Source organism: Macaca nemestrina, chromosome 8 (assembly GCF_043159975.1).
Source record: "Macaca nemestrina isolate mMacNem1 chromosome 8, mMacNem.hap1, whole genome shotgun sequence".
In the NCBI taxonomy this organism is placed as follows: Eukaryota; Metazoa; Chordata; class Mammalia; order Primates; family Cercopithecidae; genus Macaca; species Macaca nemestrina.
This window is the reverse complement of record NC_092132.1, coordinates 146015858-146041779: the sequence shown is the minus strand read 5'-3', so window position 1 is coordinate 146041779 and position 25922 is coordinate 146015858. Positions and strand designations below refer to the sequence as shown.

Genomic DNA, 25922 nt, shown 5'->3' with positions numbered 1-25922 from the left:
TGCCATCACCCACTCACTCCCAAGGCTGGGTTAGGCCTGTGATCGCCTCCTCTCTCAAGCCTCTGCCTTCAGCCTCCATGTGAGCAATGCATTTGATACACACACACACACTTCTGTGTGCATGTGTCCCTAAGGCACTTATTTAATCATGCCTGCCCATGTACCACCAGCTCACGAAGGTGATGAGAAGCCCACAGCCAAGAGCTAGAAACACTGGAGGTGAACCCAGAGTCAAAAGGCAAGCCACACAGGGTGGGTTTCAGAACTGGTACTGCTGGTGAAGTGTTGCTATGATTACTCAGAGATGTGGATGTTATGACATAAAGAAAATGAAGAATTATGTTGGAGATGTTGAGAATGGGATTTTTGGTGTGGATGGAAAGATTGACAGATGTAAAGATGCCGTGAAGGATATAAAATGGTGCAGTCTCTGGAAAACGGGATGATGGTCCCTAAAAACCACATAGAATTACCCTAGGATTCAGCAATGCCGCTTTTGGGTATATACCCTGAAGAAGTAAAAGCAGGGAGTTGAATGGATATTTGTTCACCCATGTAAAAATGGCAGCATTATTCACTTTGATCAAAGGCAGATGCAACCCAAGTGTCTGTGGAGGGATGAATGGATAAACAAAATATGGTATCAATCCATACAATGGAATATTATTCAGCCTTCAAAAAAAAAAAAAAAAAAAAGACATGCTGCGTTCTGACATGCTGCAAAACGGAGAAACCTTGAAGACACTATGCCAAAGGAAATGAGCCCGTCACAAGAGAATACTGTGTCCTTCCACGTAACTAAAGTAGTTACACTCAGACAGACAGAAAGCAGAATGGGGGCTGCCTGAGGCTGGGGAGAAGCGGGTATGGAGACATTATTTAATGGGTACAGAGTTTCGCTTGGGAAGATGCAAGAGTTCCGGAGACTGATGGGGGTGATGGTTGCACAACACTGTGGATGTACTTAATGCCACCCAACTGTACACTTAATAATGACTAAAATGGTACATTTATCTTATGTATAGTTTACGATAATTTTTTTTAAAAGATGAATAAAGCAAGTAAAAGCCTTTTAGCCCTAAATTTGAATTGAAAGCATCAGTATGAAGATATGCTGTGTTTTATCTTATCTCTGGGGCAGGAGGGGTACGTATTTCCTAACTCTGCATGTTGAATGACTAACCCAGTAGCAATAAGCCCAGCTGGCAGAACTAGCTCTGAGATTGATCTCCAAATGCCATTCCTCACTAACAGGAACCAGGTTTCTTGGGGGAAATGGCCAAATCCAGGCCTGACAAGGGAAAACTCATAAAAAGAGATTAGGACATTTTATAGGATGGAAAGCAAGAAACTATTAAACTAAGATTTTGCCAAAAGAGCTCAGTTTGAGCAAGTTCCCTCTAGCAAAGATAGGACAATCTGAGCATCAATCAGGATACATGGATAGAAACACATCATACTTGTTTAAACCAGTGAGGGTTTTTTGTTTTGTTTTGTTTTGTTTTTTTAAAAAAGACAGGGTCTTGCTGATTGCAGTGGTTGGACCACAGGTCACTGCAGCCTCAAACTCCCAGGCTCAAGTGATCCTCCCACCTCGGCCTCCCAAGTGTCTGGAACTACAGGCACATGCTACCACCTCTGCCTAATTATTATTATTATTATTATTATTATTTTGGTAGAGACAGGCTCTCACTATGTTGCTCAGGCTGGCTTCAAACTCCTAGGTTCAAACGATCCTCCAGCCTCAGCCTCCCAAAGTACTGGGATTACAGGCATGAGCCTCTACACTCAGCAGAAGTCCATGAGTTCTTAATCATGCTGAAAACAACTTAATTTCATTGGTAATCGTTGAAGGATGCTAGAGAACTAATTTGTTCTTTTGAATAATGAAAAATAAAGTGACAGTAGTAGGCATGTATCCTGCCTTTCCTAGACAAACTGTACCTCAAGGTAACCAAATATTCCATAAGCTAAAAATGTGCTTGTTGCTATAGAAGAATTCCAGCTAACAAATGAAGAAGGAATGATGGCATTAGAATATCACCATTAGCAACGCCTAACAAAGCAAAGGGTCTAGGCGATGAGCATCCAGGGCTGCTGCCATCACAAACTTGAATATGACTATGCCTATTTTTCCCACCACAGACTTACATGAGCAACAGGGGACAGAGGCACATGTTCAATGTCATCAAGAGAATACAGTCAACAAAATCCAGTCTGCAGCAGTCCTCTGGGAAAAGTCTCATTTCTTTAGCAAACAGAATGCAAGGAGAAGAAAAGGAGATGAAAGAGAAACACATAGATTAAAAGAAACTTAAGAGGCATAACACAGGCAACGCTTAGACCTCATTTAGATCCTGATTGGAACAAGGTGTTAAAAGACAATTAGACAAACTGGGAAATTTGAACAGTGACTGGATATTTAATGATTAAAGAGTGACAATTTGTATCAGGGTGATAACATGGTACTGGGGCTGTATTTTTTTTTTTTTTTTTTTAATGAAAGAGTCCTTGTACTTTTCAGAGATATATACAAAAGTATTTGTGGGTGAAATGACATGCTGTATGGAATATGCTTCAAAATAACACTGTATGGGGGAAAGTGAGTAATATATAGATTAAACAGTTGGTCATGAATTTATATTTGTCAAAGCTGAGGGATGAATATTCTACTCTCTATTTTTATTATGTTTGAAATTTTTCACATTAAAAAACTTATTTAGGTGGGGTGTGGTGGCTCACACCAGTAATCCTACCACTTTGGGAGGCTGAGGTGGGAGGATCACTTGAGCCCAGGAGTTAGAGACCAGCCTGGGCAACAAAGTGAGAGTCTGTCTCAAAAAAAAAGTTTTTTTTTTTAAACTTATTTAAAAGGTATAGATTGAACTTAAAGGCAGGGCGGTGGATCAAAGTGAGAGAGGTTCAAATGAGAAAGAAAGACTGGTTAATCTGAGCCCTTCCTCTTCACCTCTATACGTCCTGGGAGATAGGTGAATCCACCCTACAGGGTCTGGCAATCCATCCTTGCATCATAGTATTGTCCCCTGTAATTATCTATATTGTATTCCTATTTGATCCCACCACCTTTAGAGAAGTACAAGAGGGCAGAATTACAAGATGTTTGTCCTCCTGGGTCAGAGTAACACTCCTCTTCCTTCCCAGGGCAGGGATCCAGATTTGGGGACTAAAATTGGCTTGAGTTTTGTCCCCTTTTGGCCCTGAACTTGAACTCAAACCACACAGCCGCCATGCCCTACTGCCGAAGCACATCACATAAATCCTCCAAAACAGGCCTGTAGCGTGTGGCTTCATTTAACCAGAGTTCCTTCTCTGATGGGAAATGGGTGACTCAGCGGGAGGCGTTCATCACCCTGCATGGGTGCAAAACAAAACCAAGAGCCAGGAGCTTGCGCCTTTCTATACCATAACCAATGCGCTGTATCTGAAGTGCTGCTCGAATCCTGCTCACCTTTCCAACCTTCTAACATCCCTCAACGCCATGCCTCTGCTTGCATTCCTGCCTTGTGCCCTCCACTCGGGACTGCAGAACAGCCTGATTCAAGCTAAGTCCTGGGCTCAGAATGACTTTCCCATAGGCAGCAAACTCCTACTCATCCTTTAGGATTCCACAAGTCTGCCTTGCCTAGGAAGCCTGGCCTTGACTTCAGGCACTGAGACCAGTTTCAGTATCCTAAGGGCTCCGTAGAACCCAGTTTTGCCCCCTTGCGCTTCATCCCCTGCCCTAAGAGTGCACATCCACGTGTTCCCTCCCCTAGCAAGCTCTAAGCTGCCGGGATTCGGAGACACTTCTGTTCATTTTCTATCTTTACAGCCTGGCCAGTGCCAGGCTCACAGGGAGCGGGGAGAAGTATTTATTGGCTGGTGGATGGATGAAGCAAAATCACGCATGTGGAGCTGGGGTGTGAAGGGAGCTGACCTTCCATGAAATCTCCACCAGTGCCTAAACCTGCAGACAACACTGAGTGGGTTTATTCACAGAAAAGCAAAGCCCAAGCAGCAGGAAACTCAAGAGCAACTGAGGTCACCTTGCATAAGAAAAACAATGCAGCCATAAAAAAGAATCAGATCATGTCTCTTGAGGGAACATACATGGAGCTGGAGGCTATTATCCTTAGCAAACTAATGCAGGAAAGGAAACCGACTCTCATGTTCTCACATATAAGTGGGAGTTGAATAATGAGAACTTACGAACAAAAAGAAGGAAACAGCAGATGCTGGTGTCTAACTGAGGGTGGAGGGTGGAAGGAGGGAGAGGAGTAGAAAAGGTAAGCATTGGGTACTGGGGCTTAATACCTGGGTGATGAAATAATCTGTACAACAAACCCCCGTGACACGAGTTAACCTATGTAATAAACCTGTACATGCACCCCCAAACCTAAAATAAAAGGTAAAAAGAAAAGATGAGTCCATCAAACCCAAGATTTCACAGAGTTGCTTAAAACGAGGCAGGCAGCCATGGAAACCTGCCTGACACAGGCAAGGATGAATTTGAGTTTGATGTCCACGCAGGCGCAGGAAGGCTTACTGTTAATGTGACTCTCTGTGGTACCGGGAAAGACAAAGTCAGCCTGAACGGCTATCACAGGGCATGCGGGAAGACACTGGATTTCAAACATCTCCAAAGGGCAGTAGAGCAGTCCTCCCCACCGCTGTACCTGGCCTGATTTCTTCACCTTACAAATGGCCACACAAGCAGAGAGAGGCACAGTGAGTCACATGGCAGGAAGACAAGGGTCTGGGAGAGGAGCCCAGGGTTTCTCCGCGCCAGACCAACGTGCTTTCACCTCCCTGCGGCTGCTGGGATCTCGGGTCACCCCTTTTCAAATGGCAAACTGAGCGCTGCAACTCCCGTTCCCCAGTGAGGACTTCTAAATCACACATCCTGGGGACACCTCCCTTCAAAGACCCTAATTTAAAACTTACAAATATGCTTTAGTTTTAAAGTGGCTATAAATGATATACCATAAGATTGAAAAACATATTTTTACACCCATCTCTTCCATTTGGCTGTTATTGACAGCGCTGGTCAATTTCTCATTTCTGCTTTATTTAAAAATGTCTTCAGGGTTTAAGGATCCAGTCTGGGTCACTAATTTTACAGAAACTACCATCAGTGCTGAAATGACTTTAAGCAGTAACTTTTATGACTACTTAATAATGTAGTTATACACATGCCTGTATATGTATGATAACTAAAAGTCAAGGATTAATGCCTAACAGTGGTTATCTTTGGATGGGAAGATTACCAATTATTTTCACATTGGTTTATGTGAGTTTTTCATTTTTCTGTAATAAATATTCATTGAGTTTGACAAAAGAAAGAAGTTTCCCTGATACTACTTGAAAAAAAAATACTACGTGTTTTTCTGAAGCCATTTTTGGCCTGGAAAACATTTTCTTTTTTTAAAATAAGCAGTATTTTCCTATATCTGTGCACTCCGTGGGAACCACATTCTTTATTTAGGGTCAAGTTAAGTTCTCCCTAAATGCTAGGGAAAGGTTTTATTTGTTGTTTGTTTTCCCCGCCTACTCAATTTTGAGGGGCAACCTGTATTATTGCCTCTCTTTACCTGGTTTGATTTATGATCTTGGAAGTCAGGTCATTCTTTTCTAGGTCAAAGAAAGAAAAAAACAGGACTCCTCCACCTAATACCTGATAAAATATCTGAAAAGGTCATTGCAGACCTTGACAGAGACACGATTTCAACCCAAGCTGATAAAACAACAACTAGAAAACTTTTATCAGAATAAAATGTAACTTGCCATTTCCTAGCTCAATTGATGAACTCTTTTTTATCTGAAATGACAGACATCGTAAGATAGGAAAACCTCTAGATAAGAAACCAAATTGAGTTGTTTGAATCAGATCCGATTGTCTGCCCCTGGTTCAAACTCCCACACCTGCTCGGAATGGGTCAATGAGCGCCGCCTGGCATGGTCCCGAGGGGTTTGGAAACATTGCAAAAGTGGTGAACTTTGAGACTTCAGCGTTTATTCTGCGATTATAATTAACCTGCTCACCAGTTGCTATTGATCAGTTCTAAATGGAGGTGATAAGGTTTGACTGGATTTCTAGAAGTAGAAATGGAGATTTAAACTGGGGAGTAGAAAGGAAAATTTAAAAAATAACTTAAGGACTGAATTAGATTTTAAGAAGCAAAACTGGATTTGCGATTAGGGGATCCCCAAACCCATGGCTTTGATCTGCATGGAAGAATCTTGAGGAAGCTTGAGTACAAAGGAAAACTTCAAAATTCAAAATTCCCACCAAACTGTGGTAGTAACTTCTTGATTTTTCATCCTCCAAAATAAAACATATCTGTAACAATTCAATGTGGGTTACAGACAGCCTCAAATTTTACTTGCAGAGGCTTTTCAGTGCCTTTAAACACACAGAATGGCCCACCTGTCTGGATTATACTCCTCCTTTGGAGGAAAAATGTATTTTAAAACATCAAGTCAATTCTTGGGTCCTGCAAAATGCAGAAGGCCAGAAAACCAAATTCCCATCATTCAGATAAGAAGCTTGAATATTGTGGCTCAATTCTGATTACAGAGCAGTAACAGATAAAAGCACAGGCCACCTGCCAGAAACAAGAAAACTTCCACTGATGGGCTGCTGAGTTCAGGTCAGACCAATTCCACGGGACTTTTCCTGCCTGGGGTTTAAGCCACTGTCTTGATCCATGCCCCTATTCTCATCTTCACTAAAATCATCATTATTGTGCTTTTATTGTGCTTGTCTCCTTTTCTTTCTCTGCTTTTACCACAAATATATTTGAAATCTTCAGAGAAAAGGGAAGACAGAGAGGTCAGTTATAGATTTCTCTTTGGAAAGGGATTTTTGAGTGAGCCATATGGTTTTGCTCTTAAGCAGTCAACAGTTCCCCCAGAGTTAGGAGAATCCTCTCACTGGAAGGGTCTCAATCCCGGCAAGTCTCTTTTGTTCTCTGCACACCAGAATCCAAGGGCTAAGAAGGAAGTCTGTGCAACACTGGGATTCCTAACATTGCATTCCTCAACTGCAGGCTCTGCACTTTGATACAGAAGGGACCTTAGGACGACATTGGTCCTAGAGAGACAGTGATTGGTGGGAAGCAAACGGAAACTCAGACAAGAAGCTACCCTGGGGAGAGGAAGCGGATGGGAGCGACAAGTCATGGAAAATCCTAAGGTTTTAATAGAGCTCTTCAATCACACATAGCTTCTGGTTCTGAAGAGCTAAGTGCCCTCATATCAGATCTGGCAAATGCAAAATGTGGGGAAAGGGGGAAAGTACAATCCTGCAGGTTGGAATTACTGGGTTCCAAACCAGGGCTGTTACTACCCATGGGGACCTGAGATTACAGCCTCTTCCTGGGTATCAGCTTCCTTTTCAGCAAAACAGAGATCATCATATCTACCTCTTGGAGAAAGACGTCAAAGTCCCTGGCATCAGATGATTTCTTCATTGACGGGGATCCACCTTACTGTTCAATGGAATGTCATGCAAGATACAGGCTACTCTCCCTAAAAAGTTGTTAGCCAGTATCCAAACATGAATGTACCAAAATTTATAAATGTACTTTGTATAAATCAAAACAGATTCAAGATTATTCCTATTATAACCCCATTCATATTCTCTTCCCTGTCTTCTTTAGAAGGTGACAAAAGAGTAGCTCTAGAGATAGCCATTAAATTAGTCTTAGTAACCGGTTTATGTTGTATGGTACATGGGGCCATGTCATGGTCTACAAGAGGTCAATATAGCAGAGCGATACTCCTTCCGAAGAGAGCCTTATCAGCTGGTTCTGCAAGCAGACTAGGACAAATAAGTTCCCAAAAGACAAATAGTCTCAGATGTCAGAAAAGTTGCTTCAAGTTCTTAAAGCAGCAGCTCTCATCGGCAAGAATTGCCCCCTTCTGGAACGAGGAAAGGAAAACCACCATACTTCCTCTTTCTTAGGCAAACACAAGCGGCTACATTTGCAACTGGCTTCAGCTCTAAATTCAGTACAACTAAATTGTCTTAAAATTTGTTGAAAAGAATCACTTTGCCCTGGAGGGAGGTAACTTGTTCTTCACACAATCCCACCACTGCAGCCGGTTAGTGGTTTTCAGGCAGGTTCTGACTCCAATATAACTGAGGGAAAACGGCCTACCTGGAGAGGTCACCGTTGCCTAGTATGTGAGTGTTTGTGCCCACAAGTGGGGAAGCCACAGTAGTGTGGGGCTGGGGTGTCCGCCCATTGCTGGCTTCGATCTACTACCAGTACCGAGACCAGGAGGAGAGACTCCCCACTGTTAGTAAAGCAACCTCCTGTGAGATAAGCAAAATCAAAAGCCAAATACAGGATTGTCACGGGGGATGGTTTTGATCTACCTTTAAGAATCTTGTGGAAGCTTGAGCACAAAGGAAAACCCCCAAAATTGTAAAAGAATGGGCAAAAGACAAATGTAATAAAAAACAGCCTATACCTTAAAGCAGTTTTCCTGTACATCCACAAACACTCAATACAGAATCTTCTTTTTTTTAAAAAAAACTCTGCTTTCAGGAAGTTGATTCATGAATACCATGTATCTGTTTTTAAAAACTTCATTAGTGTAACATGTTTTTAAAAATAGGTAATATAGGCCGGGCGCGGTGGCTCACGCCTGTAATCCCAGCACTTTGGGAGGCCGAGGCGGGCGGATCACGAGGTCAGGAGATCGAGACCAGCCTGGCTAACATGGTGAAACCCCGTCTCTACTTTAAAAATACAAAAAACTAGCCGGGCGAGGTGGCGGCGCCTGTAGTCCCAGCTACTAGGGAGGCTGAGGCAGGAGAATGGCGTGAACCCAGGAGGCGGAGCTTGCAGTGAGCTGAGATCTGGCCACTGCGCTCCAGCCTGGGCGACAGAGCGAGACTCCGTCTCAAAAAAAAAAAAAAAAAAGGTAATAAAGTCACATCCTTCAATATTCAAAAGGTTCCATTTGCATACTCATGTTCATAGCAGCATTATTCACAATAGCCAAGAGGGAGAAGCAAGTCAGGTATTCATCCATGGAAGAATGGATAAATGAAACGTGGTCTACACATACAATGGAATATTATCCAGCCTTAAAAAGGAAGGAAATTCTGGCACATGATACAACACGGATGAATCATGAACACATTATGTTAAGTGAAATTAGCCAGAAACAAAAGTACTGTATGATTCTACTTGTATGAGGTCCCTAGAGTGGTCAAATTCATAAGAAAAAGAAAATAGAATGGGGGTTACCAGGGGCTGGTGTGGAGAGGAATGGGAGTCGTATTTTAATGGGCAGAGTTTAAGTTCTAAAGATCTGATAGACAGCAATGCGAATATACTTAACACTACTGAACTGTATACTTAAAAATGGCTAAGATGATTTGAATTTTTTTTCCCGAGATGGAGTCTTGCTCTGTTGCCCAGGCTGGAATGCAGTGGTGTGATCTTGGCTCACTGCAACCTCCGACTCCCGGGTTCAAGCAGTTCTCCTGCCTCAGTCTCCTGAGCAGCTGGGATTACAGGCACGTGCCACCATGTCCAGCTAATTTTTGTATTTTTAGTAGAGACAGGGTTTCACCACGTTGGCCAGGCTGGTCTTGAACTCCTGATCTCATGATCCGCCCGCCTTGGCCTCCCAAAGTGCTGGGATTACAGGCGTGAGCCACTGCACCCAGCCAATGATTTGAAATTTTTAGATTAAACTTAACTTTAACTTCCCTGTATGTTACATGTGTTTTCTTGTTATTAAATGGATTAATGAAGCACAGAAATGACTATAAAAATGATTAAGGTGGTTAAAAAATTCAAAGAGTTCCAAGGCATGCATAGTGAAAGTCCCTTTTCTACCAGTATCCCTCATCTACCGGCTTTCCTCCCCAAAGGCAAATCTGTGTTACAACTTTCTTGTGAGATTTTGTACTTTCAAGTGAATATAATATTTTTCTTCCTTTTTTTTTTTAACACAAAGAATAAAGTGTTATATACACTTCCTGCATTTATAAATGTCTTTGTGAGGATTCCATACATTAGATAATGAACTTCATTATTTTTATGCCCACATAGCTTATGGTTTCTATGTGCCACGTGCATACAAACAGTCCCCTGAGGATGCAAGTGTAGATTATTTCCAATTTTGTTATTACGAGCAACACTGAAATTAATATGTGCCGGTGTATTTGTGGAACAAATCCCTAGAAATGAAAATTCCGGAGTCAGGGCTGTCTCCTTTGCAATTTTATGGCTACTACACCAAAGACTCTCCATAAAGGTCAGAGCGATTTACACTCCCACCCACAGGTATCAGAGTTCCTGTTTCCCCACACCTCAGTATGTTTGTTTTCTTAGTGCATTTAAGTAAGAAAAGAAATGGGAAGGGATACAGAATAAAACGTTATCTAGAACTGTCTCCCGGGCATCATTCCACCTGAGTGCTTAGAAAGTGCCTAGCAAATGTGGCCTGACCTTTTGATGGGACACAATTGGGCTCACTAGAGGTAGTGACACACCCCTGGCTACCCCAACACGCCTTCCTTATTTAATTCGTTCCCAGCTTAGCACCACAGACCAACCCCAATTCTGACTGACCTGCTCAGGGTGGTAACCAGAAAGTTAAACAACTTTGGTTTTCCTGAAGACTGACAAATCATTCTCCAGTTTCACAAAGTTCCCCACACAAATGAGCCGACTCTGAAAGCCACTAGCGTACTTGATAAGCAGGTCCCAAAAGATCCAGAAAACACTTCAGGGTTTTTCACTGACCTGTACCATAAACAAACTCTGAGAACACTTTGAATGCCCCCACTCCACCCCTAATGGGGCAAAACTGCTTTTAAATAAATTGTTTGGGTAACACAGTGATATACTGTACATGTATTTTATTGTGTTGTTATTTTTATCGACTCTAAAACTGATTCAAAATTTTTGAAATCCTGGGAGAATATCATAATTGCTTATTTCTCCATTACACAAAATAATTGTTATTCCATAGTAAAATCTATTTTCCTAGCCTTTCCAGTAACACCTACCACCGTATATCCGTCAAGCCATATTTACAATCTATTTCCATTTCGGTCTCCTTTTCAGCCTTAAGTACTCATAAGCATTAACTGGTACAAAAATCAGCTTCACTGAGGTGTAATGTACACGCAATAAAAGATCCCATTTTAAGAGCACAGCTCCACAACATTGCCATATGGAGATACAAGTGTAACCACCGTGACTGGGTTCTTTAAAAGGCAACAGCTACATTCTCCGGCTGCATCTGTTTCACAGGCATGCAGATCCTAGCCCCTGAAAGGCAAGAACTGTCCGCGACCTCCACCACGGTGCTTCCAGCGCCCAGGAGTTTATGATGAATACAAGTCATATTCCATATTGCATTTCCACACAACCACAATCATCTAGGAGTGTTCTCGCATCTAATACCGCTCACCTTCAGTAACACAGAGGTAAAAGGCCATGGTCTTTTTATTTTATTTTATTTTTTATTTTTAGAAATTTGGACACAGTCATACTCCATCTTACTTTTATCTACCTCAGTGACTTCTCCAGCCTAAAAGCCCTACTTTCCACCAGGGGTTCCCTGAAGTTTCCAGAACCTGCTTCCATCCTGCCCACCCTTCCCCTAGGGCTCTCCAGTTTGCTTCTTAATGGACTCCCGCAGCCGTTCTCTGTGGTTGGACCCAGGCAGGGCAGAGTCCTGGGGCAATTACCACCAAGATCCCTACGCAAATATTTGCTAAGTGCCCAACATGTGCCAGGCACTTAAATATGAGCAAGACTCCGTACCTGCCCTCAGTAAGGTCACCTAATTCCATTCATGCAGTCTAATTAATGATTTTAACAGTTGTTTTAGGGTCATAGCTCATATGGAACTTGGAGTGAATTAAAGTTCACGTACATTGCAATCAGGCCACACTTACTTCTTCCAACCTAAGTTCAGGGCTTTACAGAGGCCCCTGTTAACTTTTATTATTTTGATTTTTGCCCTATTCAAATAACCAACATAAGAACTATGGCAAGATACTGTTAAAACTACAGCAGTTACATAGAAAAATAAAAACGTTCTCTTATTTCTCCTCATTGAAATTAAAAACAGATTCCGAGTTAAGGGTGAATTAGTCTGTATAGTTTTACTTATAGTGACAAGTATATTATATAAACCAAAGGCCAGGTTGCATTGTATTATTTCATGGTGCTACACAACATATTAGTAAAGTAGAGTATATCCTTTCTTTTTCTTTTTTCGAGACAGGGTCTTTGCTCTGTTCTCTAGGTAGGAGTACGGTGGTGCGATCACGGCTCACTGCAGCCTCAATCAACCTCCCTGACTCAAATGATCCTCCCACCTCAGCCTCCTGAGTTGCTGGAGTTACATGCATGCATTACCATGCCCAGCTAATTTTTTTTTTCTTTTTTTTTTAGAGATGTGCTCTCACTATGTTGTCCAGGCTTATCTCAAGCTCCTGAGCTCAAGCAATCCTCCCACCTCAGCCTCCCAAAGGGTGGGATTACAGGTGTGAGCCACTGTGCCTGGCCTCTTTTTCTTTTTCTTTTTTTTCCTTATAAAATGGTCAATATATATATATATTTTTTGAGATGGAATCTCGCTCTGCCACCCAGGCTGGAGTGCAGTGGCGCCATCTGGGCTCACTGCAAGCTCCGCCTCTCGGGTTCATGCCATTCTCCTGCCTCAGCATCCCAAGTAGCTGGGACTACAGACGCTGGCTACCACGCCCGGTTGATTTTTTGTATGTTTTAGTAGAGACGGGGTTTCATCGTGTTTGCCAGGATGGTCTCCATCTCCTGACTTCGTGATCCATCCACCTCGGCCTCCCAAAGTGCTGGGATTACAGGCGTGAGCCACCGCGCCCGGCCTAATATTTCTTTTTTAAAAAAATTGCTGACAATCTCTTCCTCACCCTTCAATACCAAATGCAGATGGCAGCACTTAAGTGACAACTTCTGGAGTCTCAGCAGAGGGAAGAAGAATGCTGCTTCTCCTTTGCTCTCAGCTGCTTCTCCTCTGCTGTTTCTCCTTTGTCCTCTGCAGTTACTAAACTGCAACGATGGGTCATGCACCATTTTACTGAGTGTCCAACAGTCTGTGTTCACTGGGGACTGTCCCAGGTTTACCACTAACAAACCCACATTCCGGGAAAACCCTCAGTCCTGGGTACACCAGCAAAATTGGTAACTCTGCATGATAGTGAGTGGCTATTCAATAAAATAACCATCATTTATGAAGGGCCAAAGCCAAATTCTTCACAAGTATTACCTTATTTTTCTAATTTAAGGCAACACTAAAAAAAGTTACGATGATCCCATTTTACAGAAAAAGAGGTGAGACCAAGAGAGGTAAGTAACTTGCCCAAGATGACACGAGGCTCCTGGAACTGAATCTAGGTTTGCCCAACTTTAAAACCCTGTGCTCCTCCCACCACACTGTCTGGCCATCTTAGGGCTCAGTGGCAACTCCTTAGAACGCTGGGGTCGATTCTCATCTTCCCTCCATCCCTCAGGGTCAGCTAGTACGTGATGCTGGACCTCACTAAAGCTGCCAGGCAGGTAGGAGAGCCCAAGTGATGGGAAGAACATATAAAAAGCACATTCACTTGCACTGGCTTTTTTTTTTTTTGAGACAGGTCTCACTCTGTCACTCAGGCTGGAGTGCAGTGGCCTCGAGCTCATGTGATCCTCCTACCTCAGCTTCCGAGGCTGGGACTACAGGCACACAACCCCATGCCTGACTAATTTTTAAAAATGTTTTGTAGGGATGGGGTCTCACTATGTTGCCCAGGCTCACCTCAAGCTCTTGGCCTCAAATGATCCTCCCCCCTCAGCCTCCCAAAGTGCTGGGATTACAGGCATGAGCCTGGGCGCCTGACCACATGCATTGCTTTTAACTTCAGTTGCTTTTATGTAAGTGCCACCTGCAGAACACGCTGAAGCTATGAATGCCAACAAGTTCAACATGCCCTGTGTTCCCTCACAGAGTTACACCTCTCCTAAAACACTTGGCTGCGTGCGGAAGAGAAAATCCACCCTCTAGGCCAGACTCAAAGGCTGTGGACTTCATAAACTATCCGGGAAGAGCCCAGAGAAGGCAGGTGGCAGTTCTTGGCAGAGAGACGCTCCGGGAGGTCAGCTTGCCATTTGCTGACACAGGAATTTGGGAAACATCACTTCAGCAGCAGCCTCTACATGGCATGACACATGGCATGACTGACATTTTAAAATCTGAATCCTGTGTGCACACTCACATGGTATTTCGGGATTTTTTTTGGGGGGGGGGGTTGTTTGTTTTGAGACGGACGGAGTCTCCCTCTGTCGCCAGGCCTGGAGTGCAGTGGAGCAATCTCGGCTCACTGCAACCTCCACCTCCGGGGTTCAAGCGACTCTCCTACCTCAGCCTCTGAAGTAATTGGGACTACAGGCAAGCGTCACCACACCTAGCTAATTTTTGTATTTTTAGTAGAGATGGGGTTTCACCACATTGGCCAGGAACTCCTGACCTCGTGATCCGCCCGCCTGGGCCTCCCAAAGTGCTGAGATTACAGGTGTGAGCCACCGCGCCCTGCCGATATTTCGTTTTTACACTGCTGGATGTAACTCACGATTTTGAACTCTCTTTTGCTTAACCAAACACCAAATCCCCTCCAGGATTATCGGGGTTACAAAGCAAACTCTCCCTGGACCAGTCCTCCTATTTTTTTTTTTTTTTGAGACGGAGTCTTGCTCTGTCGCCAGGCTGGAGTGCAGTGGCGCGATCTCGGCTCACTGCAACTTCCGCCTCCCGGGTTCAGGCGATTCTCCTGTCTCAGCCTCCCAAGTAGCTGGGACTACAGGCGCGTGCCACCACTACCGGCTATTTTTTTTTTTTTTTTTTTTTTGTATTTTAGTAGAGGCGGGGTTTCAACATATTGGCCAGGATGGTCTCGATCTCCTGACCCAGTCCTCCCTATTTTAAGTCAGAGACCCCAGAGGGCCCTGGAGAGGACCCCGCGCAAGGCCAGGGCGCCCCGCCCCGCCCCGCACTCCCGCCTGCGGGCGCCATTGTGTGGAGATGTCGCCGCCCAATCTAGCAAAGGTCGCTGCGAGGCTCGGCCGGGCCCCTCCTCCCCTGGGGGTTGCCGTCTGGCTCCCCCAAGAGGGATGAGGGGGAGGGGAACACCAAGAGCCACAGACCGGGCCTCGGCGCCACTTCCAGGGTTAATCAGTTTGCCGGCGATGTGTATTCGGCTGCACACCCGGGGACCTTCCCTGGCCACCCAGAGCCAGAGAATAATTTAAAAGCCCTTCAAAGCCCGGGCCCTTATCGGAGCCAGCCCAAGATTGGAAACCTGGCAGGGGCAGCCTTTACTCTTCAAAGTGAGAACAAATGCAGAAGGATTTAGCACTTAGTAGGTGGTCAATAAACTCGAGCTTTGCTTCTCAAGTCCGGGCTTCCCCTCCCCCACAGGGTGGGCTCAATTCAAACTCCCTCCTCCGTCCTTTCCCCAAATTCCAGAGGTCGTTTGCATTTTGAACTAGGGATTGCCACTTCCCTTTCTTCCCTAGCCTGTGTACCCAGGCCCCTTCTCAGATCCCGCTGCCCCTGGGATTATTTGTGAATCAGTGGACATTGAGACACGTTTGCCGTCCCTCCCTGTCTGACATCCGATGCAAACACTGTATGGAACCTACCACAATGGTTATTTCCAACCCTGGCCCACGCGAGAAGAGAAGGCTCCACGCGTGCAAGCGACTGCAAAGTCTCCATTTAACTCGGGCGTCATAAACAAGCCCGTTTGGGGTCCCTGTGTTCCCCCCCCGGCCGCCGGCATGATGCTCCCACGCACCGGGCCAGTGCCACCCGCAAGGTGCCCGCTCCAGTTCCGCTCATCTCCCCGGCGTCTCCTTTGTCCATCCCTCCTTTGTTCTGGGTGTGAGACCCCCGACGGGAAAATCATCAGCCACCCCGAGGGATCCTCCAACTGGGCCACCAAATGGCCCAGAAGGTCTAAGGTCCAAACCGTTGTAATCAGTTCCCTGCGGAGGCCCGAGGGCGGGTGGGGAGGAAATGGGCGCAGAAACCCAGCAATCGACAGCACCATCCACGAGGGGATCTCAGGCCGCTGCCCCCGGCTCTCCAAGGAGCCCGCTGTCCTCCCGCGTCACCCACAGCGCGGCGTGGCCACGGCCGATGCCCGGGATGGCGGGCAGGCCGCACTCCGACCCTGCCACCGTCTCAGAAGAGGCCCCAGCTGGCAGGTCCGGCCCACTGCACAGAAGCCGATCTCCTGGGGCTGTGATGTCGCCAGCCCCGCACTGGCTTCCGCCTTCCCTGGAAACTCGAGGTAGTCAAGCACCATCCCCAGCCCAACGAAGGCGTTCGTGGAAAAACAAGAGGCCCTAGACCGGGCTCAAGACGGCCTCTGCCCCGGCTCCCACGCCCCCAGCCCTCGCGCTCCTACTCACCGAGATTGGGGTGCCGGGCGGCGGGGTTGGCCCGGCCGGGCAGGCTGTGCAGGACCGGGCTGTCGAAGGGGCCGGCGGAGGCGGCGGCGGCCGCGGCCCAGGACGCGCCCACGTCGGCCATGTAGGCCGGGTAGGGGCTGGAGTAGGAGCTCGCGAAGCCGGCGCGCCCGTACTGCTCGCGGCCAGCCAGGCCCGCGCCAGCCGCTCCGCCGCCACTGCTGTAGGCCGCAGCTTCCCGGGCCGCGGCGGCAGCAGCGGCGGCCGCCAGGGACCCGGTGGTCCCCGGGAAGGAGAAGCGCGGCGACACCGGCGGCGGGGTGTAGGCGGCTCCGTCGGCTCCCGCCTGGCTCCAGCCTGGGCTGCCCTGCTGGGTCCCTGGCCCCGCACCAGACGCGGCCGCACCAGAGCTGCCGCCCGCGGCGCCTCCGGACGCAGATCCTGCGCCTCCGCCCTGGAGGTAGGACAGGCCCAGCACTGAGGAGGGCACCCGGGGCGTTGGCACGTAGACCGGCGAGGACGCGGCGCCCGCGCCGTGCATGAAGGCGCCGGGGCCGCCCGCCTCGTAGGCACCGGGGGGCGGCCCGTGGTTGGCGGCCATCGCCAGGCTCTGGTACATCGCCCCTGAGAGCTCCCGGCTTCGGGGTCCTCCTTCTCCCTCGCAGGTCAAGGAGCCACGCGGGGAGAAAAAACGACTGCCACAACAATAATATGCGTGGGAGGAACTGTCACGAAGATCAAAAATCAAAGGGGAAAAAACCAAATCGCTTAAAAATATATACGTATTAAATCCAGCATTGAGCAAAAGACTCTAGGTTCTTGTTTACTCCGGAAAATCCCAATTTGAATTTTTGGTGGTTCCGGAAGGTGATGCAGGAGCAGCTGAATTCACCCCAGGGCCTGGAGGTCCGGAGCACCTATTGGGGGCAGAAGATGGAGGGCAGCGTCCAAGCCTGGAGGTGGCGCACGGGCCTTCGGGTCCCCCACTCGTCAAGCCGAGAGGACTCCAGGACACCTGCGGCCACGGGCGCAGAAGCTGCTAGGCTGGCTCCAAGGCAGAGGGCCAGGCTGGCTCCTTCCTCCTCGCTGCAGCCAGGGTCCTAAAGGAGGAATGAGAAAAAGAGAGAGGGCGGTTCATCCCAGAGCTTTCAGAACCCACTCTCCACTTGCGTGGTTGCTTCTTCCACGCTGCAATCGAAGTCGCCATGGGGGTTTGGGGGTCCAGCTCCGGAGGCCCCGCGGTGCCGGGAAGCAGGGGCCTTTGTTTTGTCCAGGCGTTGGGTCAGGCGACCCAGGCAAGCCTGGGGAGAGGCGCCCCAGGGACCAGGGGCTTCCCGGGTCTTGGGCGTGCAGTTATTGGTTGTGATCTTGGTCAATTATTTTTGTATTGCTTGTCAGGAAGGACTTTAATGTTACCTTATTCTGCAAGCATACTTTTGTAAGTGTAAGCCCAAAAGTTTGGGGTTCATGCAGAGTGCCTGGGACCCAAGAAATCTGTCATCTCCTCCATTCCCCCATCTCTCCCCAAGCATTACTGACCTAGAAAGAACTTTAGATTGTCCTTGAGGGGACAAGGACAAACTTTATACAAAACAACAACCTAACAAACTTTTGTTTGTAATTAAAACAAAACAAAAAAACAAACAAACACAAAAGACAAAACAGAAGTAGAGTCCAAATGTTTATAAATGAACAACGGTGTCTGCTAAGCCTCATGAAGAGGGTTGTGAAACCCTCATCCATACACTATACCATGTGGACGTCAAATCGGACAAGTTACAGGTTTCTTGCAAATAGTTATAATTTAGTTGTTTTGCAAATTGTATATCAGAACCAGAAAAGTGAGAAGAATGTACAATGTCGCTCTACAGAATAACGCACTGTACCATTCTAATTCACTGAATGGGTTCTTCATATAGAATCACAAGTCCACCCATAAGCAGAATCATAAGACCAAGGTGGACGCTTGGGGAAAGAGCAGTTTGTGGAACTTGATTATATACTTCCCAGCATCCTGCGTTTTGCTATCAGGCAATTTTTCTGATAAAACAAGAGCTCCACTTTCTGAATTACCTGCTGTCTGAATTACCTCCAGGTCTTTTTCTCTACAACTCTACTCATTGTACAGGTGTCTCTCCTCATTTTACAAGAGGGAACTGAAGCACTGGAAAGTTCTGAAACTTGTCTAAGATCAAAGTACAATCAGAAGGGGTGGGGGAAGGGGATGGGATCAGCAGGGCTCCAGGGGCTTGAAGCTGTCCAGCACACTCCATTTCTCTCTTTAAGAAAAGGCAACTACTCCCGACAAATATTTCTTTTTTATTTCAATAGTAGATTTACAAGAATATTAACTATATACTGAATCCAGGCTCTGACACTTATGGAATAAATACCCTTAGACAAATTACTTGGCCTCTCTGTGCCTCAGTTTCCTCATCTGCAAAATGCAAATATTAAAGGCACCTATTTTGTAGAGTCATCATGAAGCTTAGGAGTGAGGATTATAAATTAATATTTGTAAAACACTTATAACAGATTTTTATAAAACTGTCCTAACAGGCAAAAAGAAAGTTCTAAAACACAGTTGACTATTACTACAGATTTCTAATGTAACACAAGAAAGTACCTCAGATGTATGTACTATAATAAATGATCATCTTTATTACTGTAAAATCTGGAAATGGAATCTTTAATACACACCACATAATGCTTTTCACCTTGTTTGAAACATCACTAGTAATAATAATGGAATTAATAGTACTGTATTGTATTATATAATCACATGGTAACTCCTAAAAGCTTATTTGCTTTCAAAATATGCAATAAACTATTGGTTTGGCGAATAGTTCATTCCAGCAAGTTTGGTTAGAGAATAGATAAAAAATTGACCTGAGGTCACCAACTTTTCCCTTTGAAAATAAAGTTAAAGAATTATGAGTTTATCTTAATAAAAGATCCAGTATTTGACTTTTAAATCAAGTAGCTGACCTATTTCATTGCATTTTCTGGAATACTCAACTCCTGCAGTTCTTCAACATAATGTAATATTTTTTCTCTCATAACGTTGGCAAAGAAAGGAGATTTAGAATTTTATAATCCAACTTCCAGTATACACATAGGTAGCAACTTGCAGACTTTAAAATGTAGACGCAAAAAATGTCATGAATCTAATATTTGTCTTTATCACATTCTCTGCCTTTTCAAATGGCTGATACATTGCCTGAGTTGAATTACTACAACAATAGAAGGTGGAGAAAATACCCCTCTATAACTTTCTGGAAAGACAAGAAATTAGCTACTCTTTGAAAACGCCTCTGGCTAGTTGCTGAAATTGAACCTGGATCCTGCAGTTGGTGGAGAAAGCCCAGCACCTCCGGAGAAAGCCCAGCAGCTCCTGAGGCTGCCAGAATCGGGGAGTTTTTGCTCTCCTTCTGATCACTTGTCCCAGTTCACCCCAAATTCGCAGGCCAACAGGAAATGCGCTCTCCTTTCAAGAATCAACCAACAGCCCTCTTCCGATCTGTTTTTGAGAATGGGAGAATTGCAAGCGCCCAAATATACCCGTCCCTTTACAGGAGACTCCTCGCTGGCCTGGGCTTACGCCTCCGCTCTGGGCCTGCAGCGAGGAGGACGGTCACACTCTAGCCGGCACAACCAAGTCGGCCGCAGCCGGGGAGGACACACAGCAATGTGCGGAGCATCACCTCCTCACCCCAGGCTTTCTTAAAAAGCCTGAAACCTGCTCTCGGTTGTCTTCCTTTTCTGGGAATACAGGAAACACTTTCCCCGAGGGGCTTCCCCAAACTCCGCGGTGCGGGCCGCGCTACCCCAGGGCTTCCATTGGCCGCGGGTCCCCCACCACGCTCTTTCCCCAACCAAAAGGCCCCTCCTTTCCTCAACCTGGTGGCAGTCCGCCACCCCGGCACCCCCCTCTGCCCACGGTGACCCCTGAGCCCAAAGCCAAGCGACATAACCCGGCGGATCCTGGCAGCGCCGTGGCCGGCGGAGGGAAGTCACGGCTCCGGTCCGGGCTTGGGCCCTCGGCCAGTTTCAGGCAGAAGCAGCGCGGGTAGGTGGGGTGGTGAGCTTCCAGAGGAACATTCAGTCCCTGGACCCCAGCCCCGAGGCCGAGGAGGCTGGCCAGAAAGGGCATGAACAGTTCCGCCACTCAGCAGCCTTCCCGCACCTCGGAGTGTCTCCCAGGGGCCCCTGAGGCCCAGCTGCGCTGCCTGGCACCGCCACCCTCCGTCCCCGGAGTCGCTGGTGGGCGACACGCCTCCGTCTACTTCCCTCCATGTGCGAGCTGCCGTGCGGCCTGTCTCGGGTCCGTCATTCCCGGTAACTTCACACGGCAACCATGACCACCCAGGCCCCGGCCTGCGATGTGCAAACAAGGGCTGAAGAAAGTGCACACGGGGGCAGGGATTGAAAGCGTTCAAGTTCACACGGAAAGAATCCAAAAGCGCTTCCAAGATTTCTCTGTTTTGCCCCCAAGTCTTACTTTGACTTAAAGATGTTGCTAAGGCAAAGTCAAAAGCAGAGCGGGGTTGGCCACTTTCGGGGAAGGGAGGAGCGCACGTCTCTTTTCCTCCCACTAGCTACCTCTCTACCTCCAGACAAGCAAGGGCGGAGAAACTCCGAGTTTGGGGGACCGTGGCAAGGAGCAAAGAAAGGGAAGAAAAAAGCCCTACCTGCTGGGCCTGGAGGTTCCGTGCGCGCTCCCCTGGGCGCCCCCGGAGCTGGAGCGGCGACGAAGCCTCTCGCGGCCCCTGCGCCTGTAGCCTCCGAGTCGCCTGCTCGCGGCTCGGGTCCCTGGCCCTGCGACTCGGCCCGCGGGCGCTGACTGGCCTGTGGGAGTCACGTGCAAGGGCGGGGCGGGGGTGCGCGGCCCCGGCTACACCTCCGCCGGGCGCCGGCAGCGGGGCTGTGCGGAAAGCTCCTCCAGCAGGCAAAGTCCAGGCTCTGGGGTCTCCGCGGAAAACGCCCAAGTGCTACAGGCAGGGCGCGGGGAATCGCCCGCAGCCCAGCCGGAGGTCGATTGGGTTCGCTGTGGTGCCCAGGGTCAGCTTTATTAATGAGTTCCCTTTCTCCCTCCCCGCCCCCCTTCCCGTGGTCCTCATCCCGCGGTGGTGGGCGAGGGGCGGGGCCAGTAGAGAAGAAGGTGACCTCTTGGGCTCAACTCCCGATCTTGTGTGGGGCACTGGGTCACCCGGAGTGCCCGGCTGGATGCTAGTTTCTGGGCAGGGGTATCCTGCCCGGATTCTGGGGAGGTTCAGGAGACACCCAGACTGCCTTCTAAAATCAGAGCATACAGACTGAAGCCTCCCTTTTACCTTCCCAAAAGCCCAGGGAGACGGTCGGGAGCCCTTGCCTCACCCTCAATTTTATGTATTTAAGCAAAGTCTGCATCCCTTCCTGGCGACGCTTCCCATCTCCAGTTGCCTCCTCTCTTCTAATCATTCCCCGTTTTTTCTGCAGCCTGCGGCGGCCGCAGCACCAATCCAAGGGATGTGGCAAGGACTGGGGAGCCCGGCGGTCCAGGGGAGCTTCTCCGTGGAGGGGGCTCTTCCAGGGAATGGGGGAGGGGAATGTGTCAGGCCTGAGTTGGGAGTCGGCGTCAGGGCCTGGAGGCCCCAGCGCAGCGGGGCTGCGAGCCGGAGAGTCCCTCAGACAGGTCTAAAGGTTAATAGAGCAATCACAGGGCCCTATTACCGCGTAAAAATAACCCATCGATTACCGCAGCCTTCAGCCCCAGATAACAGCCGGCGGGTGGCTCTCACGCTTTCGGTTAAACCTTTTTTTTTTTTTTAGGCCGCGTTTTTTTCCCCAGCACAGGCTTCTCAAACCAGATTAAAGGGATGGGGGAAGGGGTCGGGATATCACCCTGCACGAAACCCGTGCTGCTCCGAAATCAGGCTGGGGACGCCACCCGCTTCGGCAGTAGGAAATCAGTCATGGATTCCCAGCGTGAGTGAAGGCAACCCGGGTGTTAAGGACGAGGCCAGAACGCGGGGCTGGGTAGAAGGAAACCCCCCATGGGATCGTGGCCAACTCCTGGGGATTCTCAGGAAAATCCCAGAGGAAGAAACGAGCGCGGCTGCGCGGGGAATTCTCTTCCCTGAATGAGAGGTGCGGAGGTTCACTGGGGCCCAAACAGAGGCTGCGTGGGGCGACGAGCGGCGAAAGCCCTGAGCACAGGCTGGACGCACTGCAGCCGCTCCTTCAGACCCCGGCCGGCCTGCACCCCTGAAGCTGGGGGCGCACACTTAGGATTTCTTCTCCGACTTCTCCCAACTCCTAGCCTGTTCCTTAGCAGAATTGGCGCCATGGACCCGAGACGTGGGAACTTAGGCTGAAGGGGTCCTGGGGATCTCGGAGGCCGGTGCTGGGGAAAAGCGGTCTCTGGAGCACGCTCCAATCTGCGATCCTTCGGACGCAGCGGAGAAGGAAGCAGACCCTGCTCGCGGTTTGAAACCGGCAATCATCCTCGCGGGGGTGAGCGAGAGAGGCGCTAAGCCAAGGCCCGCGGCAGGGGCCTGCAAGGCCTTTCTGTAGAGTGGAAATTCTGGGCTTGGGCAAGCGGGAAGGTGCCCCGGCCTCTCTTTTCTCCGAGGAAATCTGTGGCTCCAGGGCTGCCTGGGGTCTCAGAGCTGCCTCCCACGCGCGACCCTCAAAGGGCGAAAAGGGCTGAGTCTGGACCAGGCAGTGAATTTTCTTAGCAACAAGCCAGGGGCTTGGGGCTTAGTGTCTGGCGGGGTGCCATCTGAGCCTTCTCCCCACAGCCAAAGACACAGGCGGCGCTCCTACGTCGGCTTCTCTCAGTAGTGCGGGATGGGCCGCAGCGGGAGGTGCGGTGCCTTGCCGCGATCCTTCACCCTCGCCCTCCCCATCCTCCCTAAGCTTCAATCCCCTGCTCTGTACACTGCTGGGGCTATAACAGGCTGCGCTGTGGATGGCCGCTGCCACATCCCTGGGTGGGATCGCCTGCTTTTGCTGGGTGCTTGCTTGCTAGGAACCCCAGATTCCCTGAGCCGCCAGTTTCTGCCAGCCCTGGGCCCCACCACCACCTCCCACCACCCCCCACCACCCCGGTCCTTTACCCACACCTTCCGCTGGCGCTCCTAGTGGACTGAAACCTGGGATCCCCTGACCCAGGAATATTCACTGTCTCTGGAAGGCGCCTGGGACAGAGAAAATTATGTTTCTTGTGGCTTTTTCCTCTAGGTCCAGCGCCCCAACTTTCTCCCCAAGGCCTCAGCTCAAGGATCAACCAGGAGTGGTTGGCAAACGGGCTGCTTTTGGGGGGGGGGGTGTTTCCTTTTCCCTCCTTTCCTCCTTGGCTCGCCCCCTCCCTCCCTTGGGCCAAGCGGGAGCCTGCAGGTTGGCTGCGCGTTGCCAGGAGCGGGGAGCATTTCAAGGCCTCGCTGGGCCGCCGGCTGGAGGAGGTTTATCGGCGCCTCTCTAGGTTCCCAGGCTTCTCTCTCGCTCCAGAGGCCGCTGGGAAGGGGGGCAGCGGGTGGGTGCTCTGAGGTCCGGCCTCTTGGCTATTTTTAAGGAAGATATGCCTGGGCTGGCCTGGGTAGAGCAGCCCAATCCCCATTCAAGTCCTCTCTCGGGTTTCCTTTCCCATAATCTCGGAGGAGAATTTAACACTGTGAACGTCTTTGACTTTTTTTTTTTCCCTAAGAGCCTGGGTCTAATGACCCAGCGTCAGGTCGTCAGATTTTAGACAAATAAGAATTACTTAGGTGTACTGTACTCTTTTAAAAAATATCTCCAAAGCAAGAATAAATTGCTTTGCCCTGTTCCATTAAGGCTCCTGGGACTTGAGCTGGTCCATACCCTAGAAGAGGCAAATTATAGGCTGCGTATCGTGTACAGAGGAATTTAAACACTGGTTCCACCAAAAAATAAAAATAAACGGTGGATGCTGGAATTCACAGTGAAACCACTGATGGTTTCCCAGTGTCGAGTTCCCGCGAGTTTTTGGTGGGACGTGTCCGAGTTTGCTTTAAACCAAGTGCAACGCCAGGGACCACGATCTTGGCTGCTACACCCGTAACAAAAGCAACGTCTGAAAAAAATTTGGCGCCACCAAGTTCGCCAGAGTCTTATAATGGAAAACAAGAAACCCCAGAGAGAATCAACCCTCCTTCTATGGAACGAATTCCTCCAAGATATGGACGCACCGCTGCGGCAGCTCGCGAGGGTTGCGGACAGACATTCAAGGTGACCCGCGCAAAACGAATGCCAAGTCCTGCCCCCACACGGCCCTCGAATTCCCCCACTAGGCCTGGGCGCCGGTCTGCGATTCTCCTTCCCTGCGCAGCACTCGGTCCTCACCGACGCTGCCCGCCGTGCCCTGCACGAGCCCCCGCGGGTGCAGCGCGGAGAACCAGGGTGCGGAGCAGGATGCGTCCCTGCTGAAGGAAAAAATGGAGAACGAATTCAGCTGCAAGGCCACGTCGACCTACCTTCCTTCACTTCCTATGGTCCGTGCCTCGGACACTCAGAATTCTTGGGGATACGGAGTGGACGTAGAGGCCCCGCCCTGTTCCCCCGGAACCGAGCTCTGCAGCCTGTTACAGACGAGAGGAGAGGAAGCAGCAACTCTTATTAATGGTCTTGCTTTCGAAATTACTACTCTGGGTTGCAAAGCGAATACATGTTCTGCCTCGTAGACCTCCGCAAGTGCTTCCTGGTGCTTCCAGCCCTGAGGACCAGAGTTTGTGGCACACCCCCTCATATTTTATAGTCACTTCCAGATTACAGAACACTTTCAAATCTCATTTTTCTCTGGGGAACAACAATATCATTAGCAAGAGGGAGGGAGAAACGGTGTTACCGCCCTCACCTTACAAACCAGCACATGGAGGCTCAGAAAGGTTAAGGTACTTGTGTGAGGTGACAAAGCAAGGGCGGAACTGCAGATCTAGAACCTGGATTCCTGAATCTTAGTTCTTTTTTTCCCCCATTTTATTAAATATTGACTTTCTACCATGAAAACCTATTTTTAAGAACGATCTTTTAAAAACTTTTCTAAGTTTCCTTTAATGAGCATGTTTAACATTTAAAAAATAAAATCGACGTTTTAAATAGTTTATATCTCATAATCTAAGAGCCCACAGGAAGAGGGGGAAAAGTGAAAAGGAATCTCTGAACATTTTTGCTGAGTTCAGGATGGACACCATAGCCTTTTTGAATAGGAAGGGCCTCTTCAGGTCCAGCATAGCTGAGGCTAGGACTGAAGACCAGTCCAGTGCGGGCAAGTCCAGGCAGGGGCCCCACTAGGTTGGGGAGCACCAGTGCTGGAGGCGTAGTGGCCATGTGGGTGCCACCATGTATGCTGCCTTTCTTGCTGCCAACTTGGTTCCCTCTCTCCCTCCCCATCCAAGGACCTGGAGAAAACAGCAGCCCGAAAGAGCTGCTAACACCTACTGCCCAGGCCACCCA

At 48.6% G+C, this 25922-nt stretch overlaps 1 protein-coding gene across 5 annotated transcripts in view; it reads right to left on the bottom strand.

The window, feature by feature from the left end:
* Window positions 1-25922, bottom strand: part of LOC105491184 (GATA binding protein 4) — an 84346-nt gene that overhangs the window by 35819 nt on the left and 22605 nt on the right. For 2 of the 5 annotated variants that reach the window (XM_011757353.3, XM_011757355.3), the window contains exons 1-2: window positions 21161-21291; window positions 16473-17569 (exon numbers count right to left, since the gene is read on the bottom strand). In XM_011757353.3, the coding sequence (XP_011755655.1) occupies window positions 16473-17088 (616 nt within the window). In that variant the 5' untranslated portion in view covers window positions 17089-17569; window positions 21161-21291. Of the gene's footprint in view, window positions 1-1693; window positions 2495-16472; window positions 17570-21160; window positions 21292-24943; window positions 25226-25922 lie in introns of those variants that run through there. The other 3 variants (XM_011757354.3, XM_071068654.1, XM_071068655.1) reach the window with 3 other exon arrangements.